Genomic DNA, 24,090 nt, shown 5'->3' with positions numbered 1-24,090 from the left:
TTTTTTAAATTTTATTCATTACTATTCACTTCTATTTCTAATTACTTCATTGATACAAGCTATCTTTAAACTATATTTCTTTGAATTACTCGTGTCACAGAAATAATTTAATGAAAGGTTGTGATTCAATTAGTGTCATCATCACTATAAATGTTGGAAGTTCTAAGATTAATGATTTTGATGAGCATAATGTGATGTTAATAACAAAACAATGTAACAGTATTATTTATGGCTTTAGGGTTCAAAGCCTAGCAGCCCATATTGTTAGTAATATCGGTTTAATGACATTAGCCTATAAAAGGACATTGGTACATGAAATATTTTTACTACATAAGGTATTCAAGTTTCTGACAAATACTTGACTGTCTGAAATTAATTCACAAGTTTAACTATAATTAAAGGAGTATGGTCAAATTTTGCTCTATTATGTGGTTAAACTGTATATCTTTTATTAAATGCTTTACTACTTTTTTCAAAGATTAATTTCCCATATACATGTAGATATTTATAAACATAAAAATATGTGCAATATACTTCTATCAATATAATATGGTTATTTTGAGCTATAATCATAGATCATATTATTATAATATGTTGTATTTAGTATCGATTAATATCAAAATGGTTTTTTGCTGATGGATGAGTTATATAATATCAAAAATATGTTTTATTTCCACCCATTTCATTTGTGCCTTTATTTTACAAATTTATTTATTGGCTTGCTATCTGTTGGTTAAAAGATTCTCCTTTTTGCTATAGGCAGTATGTTTGTGTAGTTCAAACGTCAAATATGGGTGAAGATTGTAGCTTACCTCTCTCAAGTATAGACTTGGTTGCTTTATATTTGATTTGCTGGCAAAGGTCTAATGTATGATGCAAATAAATATCAGCTAAATAGTAAGAATAAAATTTGAAAAGCAAAGATGACTAATAACACTGATGATGTTCCATAAAATGACAAAACCAAAATGATTTGAAAAGGACATTCCGTTTGTAGGTCCAAAAAAATTTGTGAAAAACTATACACCTGAATCTAGGGAAATGTGTCCTTAAACATATATGAAAGTTATCTAAAAAAAAATCCAGCCGTTAATGACAAAAATATTTAAAAACAATATGTACGGTTTTTATGTCAGGTTTTTATGTCCGTTATGCTTTATGGAAGCTGCTAGAATACTACTGTACGGATTTGAATAAAATAAAGGCCTAATTGTAGAGAAATATGTCTCCTACGTATTCTATAGATTTCAACTAAATATAACGAGCCATTTAAAAGTCAAACAACAAAACTAGGACAAACTGCTTAATTAACAATTAGTAATGAATTAGTTTTTAATTAACCCTTTTAAAACAATATTCAGTTTGATCAAGAAAAACATAGAAATATAAATAGCATATTTTAGAAATAATTTCAGGTATAATTTATAACGTTTTTGATTATGAAAACATTTTACAAAAATGGGGAATGTTCCTTTAGGAAAGTGGGCATGAGGTCCTTGGAAGAATAACTACTATTTTTTGACATGAATGTGGTCAAGATGCTATTATTATTATGTTATATTATTGTTGTTCATACCATTGTTATTGTAAATAGTAAATAAAATTATTGTATAATAAACACTGAAGAATTGATTTGTGAAATTGGTAATTCAAATTAGTGATTCGTGGTTGTTGGCCTGACTACTTTGAATACCTATCCAACTCATTGACACTGTATATTTTTCTCTAAGGCTGGTTTGTAAGTTTGGTTTTGGGGCAGTGGGTTATCTCAGTTGCTGGTGAATTAGATCATCATATGTTAGGTGGTTAATGTTTGATATCTGTCTTAACCACAAAAAATTGATCATTAAAATAAAAATGAAATCTTTCTTTCTGGAACCAAAGTATTGTAGAGCAAAAATTCAAAAGACACTCTTTAATTCATTCACTTTTAAACATTATATTATTGTAAAAATTATTTAAAATATAAAAAGTAAAAGTGTAAAATATGAAATTGTAAAACTGAAAGACATTTGTAAAGACATTTGTTTAAATCTGGGTTATCTAGGAACAATGAGAGTAGAATGGTTTATAGCAGGTTCTGTTAACACGATCTGAAACTTTGATTGCTCTATAAACTGCCATAAATAAATTAGGAAATTTAGCAGGAAAATATCTACATGGATCATCCATAACTTCTCTTGCTGCTGGTGACCTGAAAAATATGATAGGAGAAACTCAACCTACTGCATTATTTAAGATAGTGGACCACAGCAATATACGCCCACCACGGCATGCGGATGGTAAATATTCAAGTTTTTGGGGCAAGGGCAATAACGGGCCGACGGACCTTCGTTTCATGCACATACCGAATTTCATTTTATTCCTTCAAACACTCTAGTTTTTAGGGTGTTTACGAGCAATTGATGTAGATAGAGGCACTTACTGTATAGAGGTTAAAGGGCGATAATTTCTCAAAAATGATATAACTACAGGTTTTGGGGCAATAACTCTGCTTCTAACTGTCGAAACTGGCTTAAATTCGATCTTGATCTTCGTTATGAATATGTGCATACCGAATTTCAATTTTGATTCCATAAAAAAATTAGTTTTTAGAGCGTTTACAAGCAAATGTTGACGGACGGACGGACGGACGGGGTGCCGACAATATACGTCAACGCAGAGAGATGCGGGCGTATTACTTCAGAGATACTTGTTACCTATTTACTTGGTTATAATTTGACTTCATGTTTGCACATACGCTGTATATCAAAAGATAATTAAAGTAATTACTTCTGGATTATTAAGATTTATCTTGATGATTCCAGGTTTACTGCATAAAAACACGATTAAAGATTTACTACAGGCACCACATTCATACTTTCTGGCAAAAGATCACATTAAGACTTATATTATTACAGATTTACAATTGGTCTCTTATTAAGATTTCCCGATTTAATCTGTTACTGCAAAAATCAAATTTTGATTTTCTGGTTAAAGATTTACTACAGACATCACATTTAGACATTATGATGAAAGATCTACCAGAGACATCATATTTAGACATCTACTACAGACATTCACATTTAGACATTATGATGAAAGATCTACTACAGAAATCACATTTGGACATTGCTAATGACGTCACATTTTATGATTAAAGATTTACCACAGACGTCATATTGAGTATTTTTACTACATTTATAATTTTGATGTACTAAAGATATACCATTTAGATAGCAAAATTTACTACAAACATCACACTTTGATTATCCGATGAAGCTTTTATATTAACACACATCACATAATGATTTGACAATTAAAAATTAATACAGATATATAAGATATTGTATTCAGAGGTTTTCGTATTCAAACGTTCTAATTAAATATAAACTACCGAGAACGCATTCAGTCTTTTTGATTAAAGATTAACTACAAATATCACATTTAAACATTAAGATTAAAGATTTACTACATTACATCATATTTAGATTTTATGACGAAAGATTTACTACAGATCAATACATGTACTTACATTTTGTCGAAATGTAGACAACAGTTGTAAAGGAATAATACTAATTCAGCAAGTGAATTTTTATACTGACGGAACGATCTCATATCTTTCAGTATAACTGGATCTAAATCAGCCATCTGAAATAGGATAATAAAAATGAAAGAACAAAACGATCTTCGTATGCCCAGGTACCTATTAGGGCTTATAGCTTACAAAGAATTCCCAAATTATGAGGTCAATGCCATTGTGGTGTTTAGAGGAAAGATGAAACCAAAGTAGTACAAAGGTATAGACCTACCTCGGATTATATGGATTTGTATACTATGTTGACTTACCCAGTCTTGACTGATGTTTTCTGCTGGAACAACATTTAGAAAGTCGATCATTGTAGTTGAACCATTTCCTGTTACAGGTACACTGGTTTAAAATAAAAAAAAGATCACTTATGAATGATATACTTCCTCATGTGAAAAGTTCATTAGGTGCTTCAAATGTTTCGTCAATATGTCGTTTTGGATTTTGGATTTGGTTTATAGTACTTAGTTCATTTTTACTAAGATTAGTTCGAGTCTTCTCAAGCTCCTGAATGAAGAGCTGACAAAGTCATAAATATATTACAGATTCATATTTTTCCCATCAAGAACAATATCTTTTCCTTACCCGGTTTTCATTTCTTTCAAAACGTCTGACCCAGCTATCAAAACTAATCGAAATTTCATTTCATCCGACCAGAAAAATGGATGTCTGAAAAAAAAAAGATGTCACCTAACGTTTACAGTGTTATGGTACAAGGTTTTATAAGAGAAACTCTCATGATAGAGACTACAGTTTTTATCCGGATGATTTAATCGGATGATTGGTTTCGGTGTTATTGCCCTAGATTTAATCAAATTTCGATTGTAGGCACGATAGAGATTACAGTTTTTATCCAATCTTGATGATGCATAGATATGCATGATGAGATCTTCGTCAAGTTAGAAATTGGTGATAATCGAATGAACAGTTTCCGAGTTACTGCCCTTGTGTGTACAGCAATGAGACATTTTAAATGTTTGAATTTGATGTTTTTGCCTTGACTTGTAGATGATTTTAAGATTATTTGAAAATTCATTATTAAGCCACTAAAGATTTTGTTATCATTTCTGACATCTGGTAGTGGTCGTATGTTACCTTGCCTCGCAAGCTATCTTTAGCTGTAGAATTGTAAGTGGCAACGAAAGGTATAATTTGATTGTCATACTGTATATTTAATCCGTTAGGTACTGTTTGTAATTGGTCTATCCAGATGTTATGATAGTGAGATTCAGAGATGTTCGATGATACTCACCCCAAACATTGTTCAAGAGTCGGTCTTGCTGAAATATCCGAAAACAACATGGCTGAGATAAGATCATTGGCTTCTTCGGAAATAAATGTCATCTGTCCCCAATTTTGGCAAATGTTGACTTCTATCTCATAAGGGTTTTCACCATAAGGATGTTTTCCACCAGTAAGAATATAATGTATCAACATTCCCGCTACCTATTTATTTAATAAATATCAAAGACTGATGAAGAAGTAGCGTGTTCCGTAACAGTTCAGCTATTGACGTGTTTACGTTCAAAAACCAATTTGCATAAAAATAATGTCGCTGTCCTGGAAAATTGGCTTCATAAATACCGCTATCAATAAGAAAATAAAGGCGTAAAACCCAGTTTCATTAAATTTCATTATTAACAGTGATATACTGTTTAACTAATCATAAGAAATATTATATCTTGTAATATCCTAAACAAATATAAGAAGTTAAGATAGCATCTAATATCAAGATATTTTTTTTTACCTGAACATCAGAACTAGTAGTAGAAACAGTGTTTTCACTGTCACCTAAACATTCTGTAGCTCTCCAAATTTCATGTTTCACTGAAAATATTATTCAGAAATTAACAAATATTGAGTCAACTACTGTTGAGGTATTACCATAGAATTACACCGTCCAAAAACCCCGTCCATTTTACACATAAGTGTGGTTCTGGGGCACTGACTAACAGGATTGTCCTGGACCAGAATAGAAAAAAAAACTATAGTTGTCATTATTCCCATGATATCAGCATCACGCGACGAGATATCCAGGGAGAGATGGCATTTTTAAATATCGAGATCCTTTACATACATTTCTTGCAAGGTGCTGTCGACATTCTACACAATCTGTGTTTTTTATTGACACCATATCCTCCAATTCTTAATTTACCATCAAAATCAACATATATATTCTGTGGCTGAAATTAAAAAATGTTTACATTTGACGGGGTCAAAACTCACTAACCGACATCCACCATGACATAATTATAATAAGCAACTATTATTTGGGTCCCAATTCATTACTGATGTTCCACTGACCTTCAAGTTTCCATGAGGCAGCAGGAATTCTGTATGTAAATAATGTAGACCTTTTAATAACTGCCACGATAATTTATTAGCAGATAGAGCATCATGTTGAAAATTTAAACAAGTAATATGCATGTATTCTTCCAATGTGTAATCACATAACTCACAAGCTATGTATTGTTTATTACTAGTTTCTCCAATTGCCTACAATGAAACATACAAAATATAAGCATTATGTTAGATCAAAACAAAAAAACGTATTCACTGTGAGCGTGACCCTTGAAATATTATCATATTTATCATACTCTTCTTTCGAATCCGAATGCCCGTTTCAGTTCAAGATTGTGACCGTTCCTTACGAGAGTTTCTGATTGTGTTCGGTTGGTATATGGTTTTTGTATTACTCCATAATCAACTTGATACCTAAATGAACCGTTCTTAACTGTCGCAGACTTACCAAATATTTCAAAAGAAAATTGTGTTTGATTTCGGCAGCTTGGAGTCTTTCCATGAGTTCAGAATTAACAGAGTAGAGTTTTGGGTCAACAACTTTTACAGCTACCTCTGTACCATCGAGTAAATGGCCCAATATAACTGAATTCCCACTGAAATAGTAACAGCACAGGTTATCAGAACATGGTTACTATAAACCTTATGCCCTTCATTCTAGGGATCTTTTGGGATGCAAGAATCTTGAATCTGTGTTCCCTTCGTACAATAATATTGTGAGCAAAATTGGCGCTTCGTGGGCGTACATGCAATCTGAATGTGAGAGGCACCATTCAAGATCAATGTGAAGTAAAAGAACTTGTAGTTCGATATTCATTACTATGGTTCGCAAATAAAAAAAATAACTGCAAAATGAAACCCAAAATAACATTTTAGCGAAACATGGGTAGCAGCTAATGGACATTTACACAAGGAAGTATATCAAAAGTGAGTAAGTATTTCATAATGAAAAGTCATAACTTACTTTTCATTAATGTTATACAGAGCTGATTGTAATGGTATGACAATAGAACCGATCTGTCTTTTCATCTTCTCTGGGAGTCTTCTGATTTCATTTAACCTCCCTTTCCATTTTCTACTCACATACCCTGTCATAGAACCATTGGGGAATTGAGAAAATGATGGCATTGAAGTTATTTCATAATCTGGATTGTCAGGTTCAAGAGCCCATTCAGGAAGTGGTGATGTTTCGCTATCAGCTTCCTGATCTTTATCGGCCTCCTGGTGCTTGGACATTAATCCATAAAGAGATTTATAATAATCAGTATTGTAATGATTTGGACTGTTTCTAAACAACGGATACTCGGATAACTTCCTGTCATGCTTCTTGACTTGATCCTTTGCAAGTTCTTCAAATAAAAAAGATGTGGTCATATAGTCTTTGTTATCGTGAAACGAAGGGAAACAATCTGTATTACATGTATCTGATGACTGAGTAGAGTAATCTGAACTTGTTTCTGGGTCAACAGATCCATCGTCTCGTAGGTGAGATGGATATAATACAGTATCCGATATAGCTTGTCCTGGTAAAGGTCCACGAAGAGTTTGTTGAATCCCCGAAGAAAGAATGGTGTCGTTCTTCCATATGTTCTCCAAATAGCCATCAAAATCATTGGAGTGATCAGGCCATAGCTGCTTAGGTTGGGGAAGATTATGTGCAGAGTCCATTCCATGAGAAATCTTTAAAGCATCTACAGTTGGAATATTATGCACCAATGAATTTATGCATGTTTTGGTCATTTGGCCATAAACGTTCGTTCCTCCAACCGAGTTCACGGGAAATGTTGTTTCGTTTTGTTGAAAAGTATGCTCAACTGGTTTTGATGATAGAAGTTCTTGATTTGGTAACATTGTAGCGCTACTTCCTCCATTCGACTGAGAAGCACTTAATAAACGTTGTTGTTCCTCAATAAATGATGCCATGAACTGCATTTGATTAAGTGGAGATAGACTAGAAGCATTTGGTGAAATTGAAGTTGTGGTTGTTTGATTAGGTTGAAATCCAAATGGAGGGAACTTCAAAGTATTCATATTATCCCACCAATTTTCCGTAGGCCTAATCTCGCTAAATCCGGGTGGAGGTCGACATGAAGTGGCATGATTATCGGCTTGTCTGTCCATAGTTGAGGATGCAGAATATATTTCTGCAGCTCTGGAATTAGAACAATCCGTATCAATGGGGCATGGTCCCCAGATAGAATCAGTTCTATCGTTTAGCGTTGGAAAATCGTGTTCATATGGATTTGGGTCTGAAACTTGGACTTTAGGTACTTGAGCTTCTATAGTTGCTACATTTTCCTCTTCTGAAAGTGTATCTTCGTTTGTACCCTCAAGTGAATAATCATGCACAGATGTAGCTGGAGATTCTGTGCGGCTTTTGTTTGGACTTGATAAATCTGGTTGCTTTTCAATTGACTGAATATTACTTCGAGCAATATCAGCCCAGCTCAGGTTACCATCTTTGATTTTGATAGACTCTACTTTCTCATTCTTTGGCCTTTGTTTTGATGGTTTACACATTTCTTGTTTTGCAGTTATAGCTTGTTTTTGTGGAGTTAATTTAGGAGCAGGCTTCGTTATCGGTTTCTTCGTACTAACAGTAACCCATTCGTCTTCAGTTAATGCATCTAAATCCACTGTAAATCCAAATTCTAATGGTTCGTCTAAATCTGACTTATCATCAAAGTTATCATAATTTAATGGCTGATATTTTGTATTTTTTGGTGTTTTTTTGTCTTTTATTTGTGGTGTAATTTTTGAATGATTATTTTCATTTATTGCTGCAGTATCTATCATTCCTTCTTCGAATTTTTGTTTCTTGTTTTGGTTTTTCCTCTTGGTTTTTCTTCTATCTTTTTTCTTAGCCTTCTTCAACTTTTCTCGTTCTTCCTCTTCCAGTAATTGGTTAATATTTTGTTGTCTTTGGTGATCAATAGTATCTTCATACAACTTGATAAATTCTTTCCAGGCTATTTTCAACTTACAGCGACAACCTTCATCAATAAATGTTAATTTGCTCATAATATTTGAGACTTTCAATTTTTCTATATACTTGGACATACTTTGATTATTTTGTTTAATCCACTCTTTGCCGGTTGTTGAATCTGATACTGGTACTAAGGTCAAGATGCAGCTGGCCATTACCTCGGAATCTTGACTTAAACCATTTTCTAGATTTTCATAGATTTTGAGCACATGTAGTACAAATTCTGGACCTTTACAAACCATAAATTGATCTACAAACCGCTCGTCAGTACCAGATGAATACTTGAACATCAATAACGTACAGATGAAACAACTGGCAGTAACTATTTGAGAACTGGTTACATGTTTGGCAGCAATGTTTATAACATGACCTATTAGTTTACAGCTGCACAGAGACGATCTAAACTCGTCAAATTTACACATTGTTAATAACACAGGATAGAGAGTCTCTTCATAAAAATCAACCTGATTATCACAATCTTCTGGTGGCTTTAACAGTTTGGTAACTAAATTCTAGAAAAGAAAAACCAACCCATTTCAATTTTTTAGTGTAGACATGACAACATTTGCTCTTGCTTTCTTCAACGCTACAAATTACCAAGTGATGCAAAAAAGTGGAAGTCCACGGCTGTGTAAGGCTATTGGGAATTCGTCACTTTTAGATCACGGTTTTAATGATACATAAATAACACAATAATACTAGTTATATTGTCTCCTAGTGTTTTAAATGTTGAGTGCTTGGATAAACTTTATAACCAATTTCCTAAACATCATTCCAATTCTGAATTTTGGAGACACATGACTATGACAAATCTGGCATAACCAGCTCCTCGCGAACGTCGTATACCGTTGCCGGGGATTTATAGGGCTAATATGCTTTCTACAAGTACAATTTTATAGAGGAAAATTTTCCTAACCTGACTTAAAACTATTTTGTCTAAACCAGACAATTTTGTAGTTATCACTTGAGCAGCATCTCCTCTTTCATTTAAAATGGCTTTACACAAGGCTGTTTGACCCTCCTGTAAAAAGTTAAGCATATATTATAGCCTACCAAAAAGGAAATTAAAAGCTACAGACTTAAATGATAGATTTTGCGTAGATTATAATGATATAATTGGGAGCTAAACTAATAGTAATTGGGGTCCAAGTAGGACCTATGAATTTATAATGTACGGTACCCATTCAAATCGAGTAGAAGAAAGGAATCCCGTGACTTACCGAATCTTCTATAAGTAAATCTGTATAAGAATGATTAACTAATTTTTCAATTGCCTTCATATCACCTTGCTTTACAGCAGTCATAAGTGGTGTGAAACCAGCCTAAAATTTATAAGAGAGCCAAAGTTATGCAGTAGGGACCAAAGTATTTTGTGTTTTCTCCAAAAACAAACACGAATTATAGTGTACAATTTCAGTTCAACCATAATTCCTTCATTGAAAAGGTTATTAAATTAAAGTTATCAAATGTCGACCTCTTTCCTCAGACTAAAGCTGTGGGCCACATTCTTAATTTGGCTAACGGTTCATACTCAATAGGTCTAAAGATTGGGTACTTACTTTATTTTGAAGATTGGTATCGGCACCATTTGTTAACAAAAACTGAATACCATTTTCCCATTTCTTTGAGGCTGCTAGATGAAGGGCTGTATTTCCTGCCTGAAGTTGAGAGATAACATAGAACATTATTTCAATTCTTTATAACGAACAACCTGTTTGTTCTAAAATCTAAATTTTCCTTGAGTTAAAGAAGTGGCGTATGTAGACGGTAATTTCTGGGCCATGCCACCCCGCCCCCTCGGGTCATAAAAAAGGGAAAAACTCAGACTTCAAAAATCGCGTATGTAATCTCCTACTTGCCACATTAGATAATTTTCTCTCTGACACCCACCATGACCAATTTCCTCTAAAATATCACAAAGGGACTCCCTCTGATCCACTCCATACACACACGTCAATAAAGAATAAAAACCATATGTAGATAGATATGAACGTTTTACCTGATTCTGGTGATTAATATCTAAATCTTGTCTATATGGCCACATTTTATTGACTAAATCAGCCTCCCCTGACCAAACAGCCATCATAAAAGCATTATCCCCACTCTGAAAACGCAAAATTTAATTAAGAAATCCACTCATATAGGATCCAACGCGACTAACCTTGGTTATTGGATGATTGGCATAGGTTGAGATAGTATCTTCGGATTCAGTGACTCAAACTTTTATGGGAAAAGAGTGGTGTCATCCTCTCGGTTCCTTAAGTAGCTTGAACTTCGGGTATTGTTACAAATATCCTCAATATGAATTCGAAACAGAAAGAAACAACTATATTTTACAAGGATAACAATTTGGGTTCACAGTATCCTTTCTACCAGCTGGTCCTTGGCCAAACCTTTTGGCATTGATCCTGGATTATCTGTACCCATTTACAGCTGGGTCGTCTGGAATTATGAGTGAAGATGACTATCAGTTGTCAACGAAAGGCCGGTTAGCGGATGCGAAACTTGCATTATTTTTTATTTACAAACCAAAATCTCTCGTATGATCAAATCAGAAAAACGAACCGTGTTTTTATCTGTTAGCCTCGCTCCCTGTTTTAACAGTAAATGGGCAATATCTACATTTTTACTGTGAATAACTTGCATTAAAGCTGTTGTGTTTTTCTAAAAGGAAACATTGTACAACATTGGAATGATCGATGACAATTCAGAAACATGGGCATTACTTTGATAACAAATTTTCATTCCTTATTGACAATAATATTGTAGTTCATTTTATCTTCAGTTTTGACGCAAAATAACCAAAATCAACTATATACTTTGATGTCACATGCTACAAATCATAGGCCCTAATTATAATTCTGGATTTTCAAAGATGGGTTTCCTTATCTTTTAGTGTCAAATTAAGCAAACTTTTTGAATAATCGGTGTTTTTAATGAATGATCATGTATTCTTAATCATATCATTATAAATGTTCTTATTGCGTATTAAGAGTTTTAACCAATCAGAAATGTCCAGTCTGGATAAACAAAAAATACTTTTTGATCTTTTTTGATCGGTCACTCATTGGAATTCTGTTGGTAATTCTCTCCTAATTGAGATAATTATAAATTAATTATGGACAAGTGAGATAAACTGAGTATTTTTCCAAGTCATTAGAATACCCCTACTTTCTATTCATATAAGGATCAGAATTTTTCAATTTCATAAATGAAAATAAAGGAACCCATCTTTAAGCCATTTACTGCTAACAAGTACTATAATCTCTGTTTACGTCCTTGTCTGTGTGTATCTGTGGCGGCTTTATGTCAATATAATCAATGGGTTATTAAGACCACTGCGAATGAAATTATATTGTATCTTATCTTACTGCTCTTGATTAAAAGAGATAAAGGTTACCTACATCTGATTTTTCATTGACGTCGGCTTCAGCAGCCAGGAGCTTTACAACAGCTTCAACATTACCAACAGAGGCTGCCATCGCTAAAGGTGTCATACCAAGCTTTAAATGAAACCAATCATTTTGAATGTAGTTTGCAGGCACTTCGTAGGGTTGAGTGAGGCATTTCCATTGAATGACATAAAAGTGGTAGGCGAAAGGGTTTAGGTAGGTTTGGGCCCATTAAAGTCCGATGTTTATTAGGTCAGATGAATGCATAGATCTGATTTCACCAATCACTCTAACTTTAAGCTATAACTGTATAATAAGCTTGTCATTTTCGTTGCCACCAGTGGGGTTTGTGTACCCTTTAAGGCCGAATGTTCTATTTAATGATTCAATTGATAAAGTTTTAAAAGTGCAATTTTAGAAACAAATTACTATGTAAAAATGTACATGTACTTACCAATTCCGGCCTGGGACCAAGTTTTAGAATGTCTGTTGCGCTGGATTCCTTGAAGAGTTTATCCAGGGTCTTCAAACTAGCATCAAACATAGTCTGCTGTGGCTTTTGGCTCTCTTTGTCTTTGGTCACTTTGGTGGAGCCGTTCGGTGAATTCATCATTAATTTGTTGATCGATTTATCTTTTTTGTTTCTTTTACTGCCAGACGGCATTATAAATCTTTACCCGTTAACCACTCTAAACAAAACAATTAGTAAAATGCTCACAGGATTACCATTAAAACCATGGCCATGGAACTTACCAAGCAAGACATTAGCCGTATCTAAGGACGTCTTAACAAAACGTCATGTACCGTTTTTATCCCCAAAACGTCATTTCAGTCCTCAACATCCGCTTTTTACGTAGTAGGCTATGTTGATTTCTTTAAAACGGAATGAATAATTATATTCGTCTGTAGGTATTTATGTTCGATTCAGAGTTATTTGGGATTTCAATATTGTTTCCAATCTGTGGTGGTGGATTTGTATTCTAGTCCAAAGATGACTGGGTGCAACAATATAAGATGAACCATTGTATTTAGCCACCTGTCTTGGTTATATATAGTGACTGTACTTTATATGGTTATCAGTTAGGGTTAATCATCTAGTTTCACTTCTTCTTTCTCATAATAGGCCTACGTCCAATATGACAGCAAGGGCAATAATCATGGGTTCATAAACACGTGAGGCGAGTGTTTTAACATTTTCAAGGCAACTAATAAGAAAATTAGAAAAAAAAACACTCAAATCCTCACCGACCGCTTAAATTTTCAACTTGACCTTGCCTTTGGTCTGAACCTATCGTACACATTTTTCGAGAAAAATAGGTTGAAAACCAAACGGGCCAAGCCTCAGTCTAATATTGTCAACTTATGTCTTGTGAAAATGGGTCGAAAACTAAAGAAGCTAAGACATGTTTGATAATAAGGGACAAGGGCAGTAATTCTGTATAATAATTGAAAAACTGTCCACAGTCCACAGGTTTGCAACAATGTGAGATAATGCAATATAGTCGATCAGTAGATCTGTACAGTTTGAGATTAACTGTAAGATCACAGAGGCTATGAATGGGTAACATTAATTTTTAAAAAGCACTAATATGTTCATCAAAAAATTGTTTAAATACAAAATCAAACACACAAATAAGAAAAATAATCACTTTCAATAAATACAACAAATACAAGAAATATGGCAGACTTTAGAATAAACAATTATTGATGTACCAGATCCTTTATTTATTTCCCTTCTCCATCAACTGATGACAGATAAATAATCACTGAAATGATATTCAAACTAAATATGAAATGTTTCGACAGTATGATATCGAAAAGCCATATCCAATGCTCAAGTGCTACATATTTTTTCTTAGTTTTTCTTACATTAACCATTACAATTGATTATATGGACTGCAAACTAATCAAATAAAATTGTGTAGCAAGACGAATCTAAAGGGCATTTCCAGAATAAAACGATTTTTGCTTAGACAACTTAATATTAAACAACTTTTCTATTAAAAGTGTAATTGTTAATTTCGTCTTGACAGACAATTCATTAAGATTAGAAATGGAATGATTTAAACACAACTTTAAAAAAACATACATAATAATTGATGATATTGCATAAGTTTTCCTGATTTTGTTGTTGAAAGTTAATCCTCTAATCTGTTAATACATGTATACAACAGAAAAAAGCATAATTCCTCATAATATCAAACAATAAACTCATCTTGTTTTAACATGTTAAAAGTTTCAAAAAGTGAACAAAAAAACATGACTTCATACAAACAAACATAAATAAACTTTTAAAGATAAAAAATATCTTAGTAAACAAAAGAAATACATAATAATATATATCATAACAATATAATTATTGAATAGAATTCCAACGAAACCTTTTTTTAGAATGTAGACAGATATTTATGTACATCTCAAGATATTTACCGATATAATTTACTGAGTTGTAGTCAGATCTGATAACTACTTGACAAGTTTGAGTTTCAAGTTTAAGTTTGGCACTTGTTCTTATCTCATTTAGTTAAGTTTGCTGTTCAATGTGTATGTGGTTTGGGGATTAAGGTAACATACCTTGCTCAGCAATATCATTTAATATTGTATATAATATTTCAATAACATACTGTCTTCATAATTTTAGATTCAATAAAGTCAATAATTACAGTATGGCACCATATATAAAATTATTAACTATAACCAAGTAAAGACTAATTAGGTATATTTATTAACACTCCTTTATAGTGAATGTTGAAGACTATAAATTGTCAAACAAAATACTTAACCCTGATGTACACAAAAATCTAGCTTTTTAGTGTAAGTAAGTACCCTTTCTACAAATATTTCTTATTACTACATTTGTGTGAATATATTTCAGTGCAGTAAGAAGCCAAGATTCATTTGATCAGATATTATTTTATGACACTACATTCAACAGACCACTACATAGAGTAATAAATGCAAGAAAAATGCATTGCAAAATAGTACCGGTATCTTATAGATTTACATTACAACTATTAAGCAATTCTATGGAATAATATAAATTCTAGCTGCCTGTTACTTAAATCTGTTAAACTTATGGAGAACTACGAACTATTTTGATTATGTGAACATTTGAAAAAACTCAAACGATCATTTACCCCAATGCCAATACCAGTTTATCTCAATTTAATAAATTACTTTATTTCAATGACTTAGTAATGTTAGTAGTCAATAGGCACCAAATTGTTTTTCAACAATAGGTCTATAAACATAAACACAAAGCCAAATAAAAATTAATCAAAAAAAATCATGAGCATGAACAACAAAGGAATAATAAATATTGTACGTTATCACAGTCCAACATGTGATAATATATAAGATATTACATCTTTATTGTTTAATATTGCCATATGTTCTGCTTTAGCAAATATTTTATGATATATTTTTTGCTTTTGTTTATCATTCCATGATAAGCATGCTAACAAACTTCTGATATTCACTGTTCCATCTCCATCATCATTTACTTGAAATGGCTGAGAATCAGGCCAAATTGTTTTTTTATTGTCCCATTTAAAAGCACCAGGTGTAGGCAGTCCATGACCATGTAAACAATGCACCTCAACACCAGGTGCTTTCAGATCCATAATTAAATTTTCAGTATCTTTTCTCATTTCATAACCATCCAAAAAATTGATATCAGTAAAAAATTGTTTATAATCATTCACTGTATAAGTTCTATTTGGCTGATATGCAAGGATTTCATCTTTATTCCAGAATTTTGGAGAAGGCAAAAGCCAGGCTGTACTTGGCATTGATCTCTGTTCTTTTCTAACCTTGTTAGGATTTACAAGAGGAACTCCTAAACTATCACCTGAAATTAACGGAAAATAATCTGAAAGATTTGCATACAGAACGAAGCAACTATCAATTGTTTCTACTGAACAATATCTATCATTATGTGGCAGTGAAAACAATCTGTTAATTATCAAATGCAATTTGATTCCTGGGGACAAATCTCTGGCTGTAAGAAACAAGATTCTTGACTAAATGAAAAATTAGATTTGAATTGCACTTTTTTTTTCATTGATAGCAGAAATAAGCAAGCTTTAGTTAAGCGTCCTTTGAAGAAAAAAACACAAACCTGATGTATATAATCGTATTGGTTTAACAGAACCTGCCCAGACACCAGCTAATGTTATAAACTTATTGATATATTTATCTTTCCAAGCTTGTGGTTGGTGATTAAGGAAATATAAAGTGGTTGGATTACCCATACTATGAGCTAATAATACCACTGCACTGTTATTATTCTTACTATATGTATCTTCTACTAATTTTTTCAGATTATCATAGTATTCACCAAATTCATCTACAAACAAATAAATAAAGAAAAATATAATTCAATAAAATGCAGTGCGTAAATCACACAAATTTGCAATGTTTTCAGGGTATATAGGCGAAATTTAAAATGTTTTCTCTCAACATCATTACAAAATAGCTTGCCAGGCAAGGTAAAATACGCCTACTGTCAGCTTTGATTTTGAATAAAAATATCTGGCAATACAATAACAATCAAAAGTATGAAACATTCAACCTTCAGTCATTATAAGGGCAATAACTCATACTAAATATATTACGATTTTTCTGATCTTCCAAAGGCTTCATCCTCAGCCGATAACATACATTCACACCAAGTTTTGTCAAAATATGTAAAAAATTAATCCTTCTAGATTGTTTACAAGCTTAAATTGAACACATTTTCAAGAATAAGGGCAATAACTTGTACTATAACTTTGTCTATTCTCTGATTTTGAATAGGGTTCATCCTTGGGTGATTAAAAAAAAACTCAAACCAAATTTCGTCAAAATCCGTCAACAAATGCACCTCGTAGAGTGTTTAAGAGCATTTCAAGAACAAGGGCAATAACTCATACTAAATATTTTTTCTATAGGGTTCAACCTTGGGTGATTATAACCAATCATATAAAGTTTTGTTAAAATCAGTCAAGACCCCCCCAATTTCATTTGGGCATATAATAATACTTACTTGGAGCTTTTCTAAAATCATATGGTGCACCACGAACTGACTTGCCTCTTACGAACCCTTTGCTTACTAGACTGTCAACAATAGGGGCAAAATATGAGGCTGAAAAAAATATAATGCTTGAATAAATAAAAATAACTTAACAATAATAGTATTTCTACTATATGATTATTCCAATAACAGAAAAATAATTATTGAAAGGTTAACCCATATATTAACATTTTGTTTGGTAAAGCCATTATCTTTTTGTTTCATGGTTTAAAACAGTGCTTCTTACTCTTTTAAGAGTTTCACCCTTTGGTGACTGCTTACAAAAGGAATAAAAATGTAATGTTCTTGTCCATGATAGATAAGATCCCCTTTTATTAAATCCTTGAAAAAATTGGTTTGCATTTCTGAATTATTTATTTATCTTGTAAATCTCTCCATAAGTAAGTAATTTTCTATCAAATTAATGTATTCCAAAATGCTGAAATTCATAGTCCCTACTTGTGGCCTAGGCCAGTGCTTCTATAAGAGAGTTTCTCTTATAAAACCTTATACCTTTTCTGACCATTCACTCCCATTTATTTTTTTCACCCCAGGTTGAGAAGCACTGATTTAAAACATAAGGAGTAAAAACAATTTTAAAGCACCAAAACTTTTTTATTATTTAAGTACCAACATACTTTCAATTAGGACATGTTTTAAATAGTATAAATGGTTTGAACAAATATCTTTGCTCAACTATGCATGCAAGCTTACAGCCTTTTAAACTGTTGAAGATTGGAGGCAATCAAGAATCACCAGTGCCATAAAAATATTTCATATAAGCTTATTGGCATTATACAAAATGCCCTTTATGATCTTTTGTTTTGTAGTTTCAAAAATAAATGTCTATGTTCACATGAGTGAATAAGCTGTAATCTAGAAACTTTCAATGCTTCTACCACCTAAAATATCAGTATAACATCAAAATCCTAATGACAAACATTGTCTTAAGACAAAGGTCATAGAAACAACCATATTCAATACACTAATGCAGAAAGAAAATGTGCTTATAACAGTAAAAACTGCAACAATTAAGATGCTTTGTGAATAATATGTGGAAAAGGATAGAAAAGTTTGAAGATTTGCAATCATTAAACCTGCAATACAGTGAAAGGAACCGTCGGTGAACTGTGAAGACTTACTAGAGCTATACTTAGTGTCAGGATCTAGCCATTCCACAGAATTAGAATGACCAAAATCAGGAATCTTTGTGATTACCCCTGGGGGACTACTTGTTTTATGTGTTGTTCTGTTATAAACTAGCCTATATAAGGATTATAAAGTAGAATAAATATAAATATAACAAATTATTGAATATATAGGTTCTGATCGTTTTGAAATTATTCTCAGATTTCTGAAAACTGACTTTAGCCATAACAAAGAAAATTATTTCAGTAAAACTTGTTCTTTATCTAATATCCCCTATATAGTTACTACAACATCAATAATCAGATCCCTGAGTATAATTTCAATTCAGAACCTAAAAGTTCAACATCAAACTTACTGCGCGTAAAATGAGATATCGTATCTGGATCTAACCATTCGACTGAAGATGTGCTACCAAAATCAGGTATCATAGTAAATACACCAGGTGAATTTGTAGTATTACGGCTTGTTGCATTATAGACCAATCTAGTACAAATGTAAATTGAATGTCAGGTCAAAATGTTCATAGAAAATCCAACTGTTATGTACTTAGTTTAGAAAAAAAAAAGAGGGGACTTATTTTTAATTCTCCAAAAACCTTCTCATACAGATATGGAACCAAACAAGATACAAGATATTTTATCCATATAAATCATTTCATATTTTCCTTTAAACAAGGAAGTCAGTAGTTAACTGATAAAAATCCCCCATAATATCAATTTCCTTATGTCATCATATAGGAAAATTGAATCATTTTGCTATTTCGTTTTATAAAGAATTTTAATGTAGGTTCCCAATTAAGCAATCTGAGCAATAATGAAAGTAAGCTCGAAATTTAAAAACAGAGTCTGGAATAATGTAATTTTGCACATTAATAGCATACATTAACTTAAGCTCAGTGTGAACTTGATAAGCAGCAACTGAAGTGTATTCAAAGAAATCATTATCCCTAAAACTACAGGATGTTATATTATAAATAGAGATCATTAAATTAAGTGTTGACATCAAATCAAACTGTCAAATCTCTCACCTATCTCGCTACTTACCTCATATTATCAACAAAGCAATCAATAACATATGGAGCCAATATTTCCAAATTCAACCATAAACTATAATAATCAGATTTCTTAGAACATAAATAATGTACAACTGATGGTTTATCTAGCTTAGCTTGTATCTGACTTCCTCCATCTCCAGGTACTGAAAAATTGTAGAATCAAAATTAGAGGTGAGGTCTCTGCATGTATCATAAATCTATACTGGTACCCCATCAACTATTGGGAATCTGATATCTGATATTGCCCAAAGTTCTAACCTAGTTATTAGAATTTTGCCCGAAAAACTTGCTTTTAGGGCTGCAAGAGAGGATGGCTGAACTGTTTTCATGGATGTAATGTTTAAGTGTTCCATGTCACTTTCAATCAAATAAAATATGGTTCTAAAGTTCTCTTCATTAGAACAATTTCTGGACTGTCGTTATTAAGAAATTGGTTTAGCTTTAAGTCATTATTATTATTTATATAACATTACAAAATAGATCTAACAATATAGAAAATCAGGCGACGGGCAGATAACTCTCTGTAGTCACCACATAAATAACTAACCTTCTGCTTTCCTTTCATGAAATAAAAAATGATGAGTGTGGAAAACATTTAAACATTACCTAATATTACTGGATTGAGGGAGATGGTTGTCTGTACACAGAAAAGCAACAAAAACACAGAATTCATCCTCCAGTCAATCATGACGTTGTCTTTTCTGACAGTGCCCTTCTTGTACTGTGGCGAGAAAATATAACACGTGACTTGGATTATCACGTGATCGCTCACTATTAATAGTGCGTTCGAATCTTCGAGCAGCAGACTTATTGTGTATTCAAAAAATTCAAAAAATTAAAGTTGCAATCTTCATTTAACATTTAAGGAATTAAAACTGTTTTAGAATTTACGTTACAAATAAATTGATCATTTACCAAATTAACACGTTCCCGTAGGGCTTCACTTTCTAAACGTTATCGAACAGAACATGTGTTTAAGTAAGGATGAGAAAGAAATATTTCATATTTTATAATGAGGTAATATTGCAATGGAATGCTCATAATTCATTAAAATATTTCCTCATGATTTGAATGGATAGTAGGATATTTTAACATTTTGTAACTTAAGTCTTTTAAAAGAGCATCGCAGATATAGTTTTGTTGGGTTAGTTTATAGGACAATTAATAGTTCAAACTGGATATACCCAGATAATTATGCCAGATATTATCGTCGGCCGATTACCTTATCGATGTATATCAGGATGATCGATGATATTTATTTATAAATATATAATTATGTAACTATAGCGTTCAATTGAATGAATGAATTGTATTTTTTTTAATGGCTATTTTTATTGGGGCGGGGACAATATATATAATGTTCCCCACTCCCCAGTCAGAAACTAAGGTTACGGGGAGAGGGCATTTCCCCTGTACCCCCAGGATCGCCGCCCTTGGCTAAAAGTGTCTATACATGCTATACATCGAAATTTGTTGACTCTCTCGTTGTCTAGGATAATTTCCCCTTTGTAGATTACTTCATTAGAATTCCAAGCTTTCATCTTTTAAAATGATCAAGTTCAGTGTCGATTGCGCTTGTGTTTTTGAAATTAATTTGTAATTTTGATAATTTCAGCATAGACCTATAGGGGGCCATTCTAGAATTACGTAACTAAAACAGGACACTTTTAACCCCCCTCTACGAAACACCTTGTAACAAGGGCAAGTATTTCCCTCCTTATCCAACCCATAAAAATTGATGTCAAACATGCAAAAGCAAGGCCGTATACAATATCAGTGATTTAATGTGTGTGTTATAGTGTTTAGTGTATCGGCCATGGATCGAGAGGCATGATAATGAGTTGATAATCTCCACATATTGCAATTAATCCAGGTTTATCTTGTATACCATCTTTTCAACTGAGCACTCAGTTACTTTATTATAACTAGATAAACTGTTAGATCTCGTCAATGGTTATTAATAATTGTGCTTTGAACCATTTTAAAACGATCTCCTATGTAATTTGAGTACATATCTGCCCATATATATTCAGCATTATGTAGGCCTACTATGTTGTTTCATTGTTTTGAATGAATAAAACTTCATCATGATTATACGCGCATCAAAATTTGTCAAAGCACAATTATTAATAACTATTGACGAGATCTAACAGTTTATCTAGTTATTATAAAGTAAGCAATATAATACGTTTTAAGCAGTAGCCTAGTACTACTGGACTGGACAAACTTGAATTTACCAAATGTTCGCTTCGCTGTATTCGAAAATGGCAATTCTATCATAAATAAGGATATTTTCACAAATATCACAAAACCCTTGACAACCTGGTCAATATCAGACGTAGTAAAGAGTTTAATAGTCTGATCAATATAGAGTATTACCCCCCAAAAATTGCAAGAAATTGTTTTATGGTGTTTTTTTGTACTACAAAGTGTGCAGAACAACTTACTAAAGGTTTACCAAAATCCCTTCACCAGAAATGGTCCAAATTTGACATTTAAAAAAGATGACGTCAGTGCTTTAAAAAGGACCTAAAAATGACGTCATTGTTTATATTATATCTGCATATACAAACGAGATACCGTAAAAGTTACACTTGTCGCTGTGCAACTTATCATTTTATTGAATGGCGACCATTATCTATAGTTACTGTGTCAATATTGTCACATGATCACGTGATTCTGGTTTAAAATGTTTGGAAGCTTCTATAAACTTATGAAATCTCCTTTGGAACAAAAAGAAAAGGATACTTCACCGTGAAGATTTGAAACGTCTCTGATCAAACCATTGAACAGTTTCTGATGCGGCATCTGCAGGATGGACGCACGACGAATTAAACTGTTGATTCGCTCTGCTCCTATCTGTTCACCGGTAGATCTGACATTTTAGCAGCATGTTTTTTACTTACAATATATTTGGATATCACAGACTTAATGCAACTACTTGCACCTAAAATCCAAAAGTTCTTTCGTATGTAAGAAAGTGTAGCGTTAATTCCCAGATTTCCTACAGGTGAGGGGGCATCTCTAACTACCAATACTGAAACTGGAGATAGTTGAAGTAAAATGATGTTTTGAGTCGAGAAACATGTTTGCTCGGCTAAAGCATCCACCTACATGCAATGCTCCTAAATCGACAAATGAATCTAGCCTTTTTACACCACTAGATTTCATAATTTTAGTGTCTTATTACTCACAAATTTTTACCACATCACCGAGATATTTTAATTGTTTAACGATAACTAGCTTTGATTTGTCAATCAAACCAGCCCCCCCCCCCCCCCCCCCCCTCCTCGAAATAGAATAACACCTAAGTCGACTTTACAAACTTTATTCCTAAATTTTCTGAAAAGGCAAGGTAAGGCTATCAAACGTTTATAAGTGTATATACTGCATCAGCCAAAATAATTATATACTGAACTCAATAAGCAGATCGCTGTACTTCTGGACCATCATTTAAATCTGGCAAATGATGGGCTGGGTCAATATTCCTCAGTTCTCAATTAGGGTCCTTTTTTAAGCCCAACGCAGATGAGGAACATTTCTGTCGACGAAACTGTTTGCTCTGAAAGTCCACGAGAAGCCAAGTCAGCTGGGTTCTATCAGGTGTTCACAGATTCACATTTGAATATTGAGTCGGACAGCTACGAATGCTTAAATTAAGGTAGGCCTATTTACTTTTTACCTTTTTGATACTGATGATTAATGCACAGGTTGTCGTATATGTAACTTGAAACCCCGTAATTTGGGTCACATAAATTCCCAGTAAAAGTCTTTTTATAGGTAAATAGGTCGGCCATAACCATAGACAGCGAACGGAAACTTGATGAAACACCTTCTTTCAAGATCCGAAATTATAGCTATTCATCCTAAACGGAACTTCATCAAGACATCTTTCAGAATGTTAGAAAGGACGGGTCCAGATAACAAAACATCGTTTAAAGTCAGACCTTGAAATTTTTAAAATTTCGGTATATATATACTTACGCCATGTACAATCCGACTTAAGCAGATGAAGCATAAACAATGATGTCATTTTTAGGTCCCTTTTAAGGCACTGACGTTTTCTTTTTGAAATGTCAAATTTGGACCCTTTCTGGTTTAGGGATTTTGGTAAACTTCTGAAATTTCGAAATGATTCGATATATTATATTTAAAATTGATTGGTTCCTTGTGCGAATACACCCAAGAAATGAAAAAAATGAGTGCATAATTAATCTCAAGGCACAGAGCATAAATATTGACGGATTTGGACGAAACTTGGTGGACTTGAATATATACAAAAGAAATCCGGTTTCTCCCACATATACGACTCCTTCGCCACTGCGACAAGTCATCTTGAGTCTTGATTTTCGCAAGTTGGAAAACACGTTTTCTTGACGATTGCTGCGAAAAAAATGGAATGTTTTTATTATGTATGATGAAACGAAACAATAAATATTTTTTTCAACATAAAATTTTGTAATTATAATCATCGTATGATAGCAAATTTTAGCTCTTTACCCCGCTAGCTCTGTATCGAGTTTAATCTTGAATTAAAGTAAGTACAGCATGTTATTTCTTTTTATATTTTAGACCTTCTGTTTTTGA

The 24,090-nt window shown here is 32.8% G+C and overlaps 2 protein-coding genes across 2 annotated transcripts; both read right to left on the bottom strand.

Annotated features, from left to right (window-relative positions):
* Nucleotides 1-1,900: 1,900 nt before the first annotated feature.
* On the bottom strand, nt 1,901-13,008 carry LOTGIDRAFT_235319 (hypothetical protein). Its single transcript, XM_009064496.1, has 17 exons — nt 12,702-13,008; nt 12,260-12,358; nt 11,421-11,519; nt 10,855-10,959; nt 10,415-10,513; nt 10,076-10,177; nt 9,772-9,876; nt 6,834-9,367; nt 6,318-6,465; nt 5,873-6,064; nt 5,646-5,751; nt 5,316-5,395; nt 4,821-5,014; nt 4,154-4,237; nt 3,829-3,910; nt 3,515-3,630; nt 1,901-2,194 (listed from the first exon to the last, which is right to left on the bottom strand). The coding sequence occupies exons 1-17, from the start codon at nt 12,909-12,911 to the stop codon at nt 2,044-2,046; spliced, it is 4,506 nt and encodes a 1,501-aa protein (XP_009062744.1). The 5' UTR covers nt 12,912-13,008; the 3' UTR covers nt 1,901-2,043.
* Nucleotides 13,009-14,950: 1,942 nt separating this feature from the next.
* LOTGIDRAFT_220528 (hypothetical protein) lies at nt 14,951-20,220 on the bottom strand. The gene is made up of 6 exons (XM_009064495.1): nt 20,110-20,220; nt 19,493-19,646; nt 18,805-18,932; nt 17,274-17,372; nt 16,368-16,595; nt 14,951-16,097 (listed from the first exon to the last, which is right to left on the bottom strand). Exons 1-6 carry the CDS (start codon nt 20,189-20,191, stop codon nt 15,577-15,579), a joined length of 1,212 nt encoding a protein of 403 aa, XP_009062743.1. The 5' UTR covers nt 20,192-20,220; the 3' UTR covers nt 14,951-15,576.
* Nucleotides 20,221-24,090: the final 3,870 nt, after the last annotated feature.

The sequence above is a fragment of the Lottia gigantea genome (assembly GCF_000327385.1).
Source record: "Lottia gigantea unplaced genomic scaffold LOTGIsca_63, whole genome shotgun sequence".
NCBI classification, from domain to species: Eukaryota; Metazoa; Mollusca; class Gastropoda; family Lottiidae; genus Lottia; species Lottia gigantea.
The sequence above is the reverse complement of the archived record's forward strand: the minus strand, read 5'-3'. Positions and strand labels throughout refer to the sequence as shown.

What these genes read in the sequence shown, in the direction of transcription:
- LOTGIDRAFT_235319 (XM_009064496.1), bottom strand. Translation starts at nt 12,911, where the DNA reads ATGCCGTCTGGCAGTAAAAGAAACAAAAAAGATAAATCGATCAACAAA. An exon ending in ACAAAATAGTTTTAAGTCAG is followed by an intron (nt 9,368 to 9,771) that starts GTTAGGAAAATT and finishes TTTCTTTTCTAG; the next exon opens with AATTTAGTTACCAAACTGTT. An exon ending in CTACTAGTTCTGATGTTCAG is followed by an intron (nt 5,015 to 5,315) that starts GTAAAAAAAAAT and finishes TTAAATAAATAG; the next exon opens with GTAGCGGGAATGTTGATACA.
- LOTGIDRAFT_220528 (XM_009064495.1), bottom strand. Translation starts at nt 20,191, where the DNA reads ATGATTGACTGGAGGATGAATTCTGTGTTTTTGTTGCTTTTCTGTGTA. An exon ending in TGCTTTGTTGATAATATGAG is followed by an intron (nt 18,933 to 19,492) that starts GTAAGTAGCGAG and finishes CATTTGTACTAG; the next exon opens with ATTGGTCTATAATGCAACAA. An exon ending in AATACGATTATATACATCAG is followed by an intron (nt 16,098 to 16,367) that starts GTTTGTGTTTTT and finishes CGTTAATTTCAG; the next exon opens with GTGATAGTTTAGGAGTTCCT.